This window comes from Diadema setosum, chromosome 4 (genome assembly GCF_964275005.1).
Source record: "Diadema setosum chromosome 4, eeDiaSeto1, whole genome shotgun sequence".
In the NCBI taxonomy this organism is placed as follows: domain Eukaryota; kingdom Metazoa; phylum Echinodermata; class Echinoidea; order Diadematoida; family Diadematidae; genus Diadema; species Diadema setosum.
This window is the reverse complement of record NC_092688.1, coordinates 33,707,200-33,707,823: the sequence shown is the minus strand read 5'-3', so window position 1 is coordinate 33,707,823 and position 624 is coordinate 33,707,200. Positions and strand designations below refer to the sequence as shown.

The following is a 624-nucleotide window of genomic DNA, read 5'->3' as shown; positions in this document are numbered from 1 at the left end:
TCAGTTTGTTTAGGATTACTGTATTTCGTGACAAAATTTTGCTTAAAAATTAAAGTGAGTTTTCCAGGAAAGGTCACTATCGATGTAAAGTCCTAAAAACTTTGTACTATCTACTCGGGTTAGGTTAATATCATTAATCTTAACATCATCAGGAATAACTTGCAAGGAATTGCTAAATAACATATAAAGTGTTTTATCAACATTTAATGATAACTTGTTAGCGTAAATCCAGGACTGAACAGATTTCAATTCATTATTCATTATACTTACAAGGGTATTGGGATTGCGGTGAGACAGAAATAGATTTGTATCATCAGCGAAACAAATAAAAGAAAGAATCTGTGACGAATTTTGGAGATCGTTGATGTACAGTATGAATAAAAGTGGGCCAAGAAGAGAACCCTGGGGGACACCGCAAGAAGTTGACGTCATACCTGACTCATAGCCATTTATGTAAACAAATTGTTTTCTGTTTGTGAGATAGTCTTTAAACCACTCTAAAGTTGATTGAGTCGATCTCCAGCACAGTAACTTGTAAATAATGATATAGGCCTATTATATAGAATAGTCCTAAAGGAAATATTTAGAGGAAATGACCTGAGCTCATCACATCGGTATATTCTC

At 33.8% G+C, this 624-nt stretch overlaps 1 protein-coding gene across 1 annotated transcript in view; it reads right to left on the bottom strand.

Annotated features, from left to right (window-relative positions):
• Window positions 1–606: 606 nt before the first annotated feature.
• The window catches only part of LOC140227803 (uncharacterized), a 3,808-nt gene continuing 3,790 nt past the window's right edge, over window positions 607–624 (bottom strand). The window contains exon 3 of the mRNA XM_072308199.1: window positions 607–624. This exon is cut by the window's right edge and continues 6 nt beyond it. Coding sequence (XP_072164300.1) covers window positions 607–624 — 18 coding nt within the window.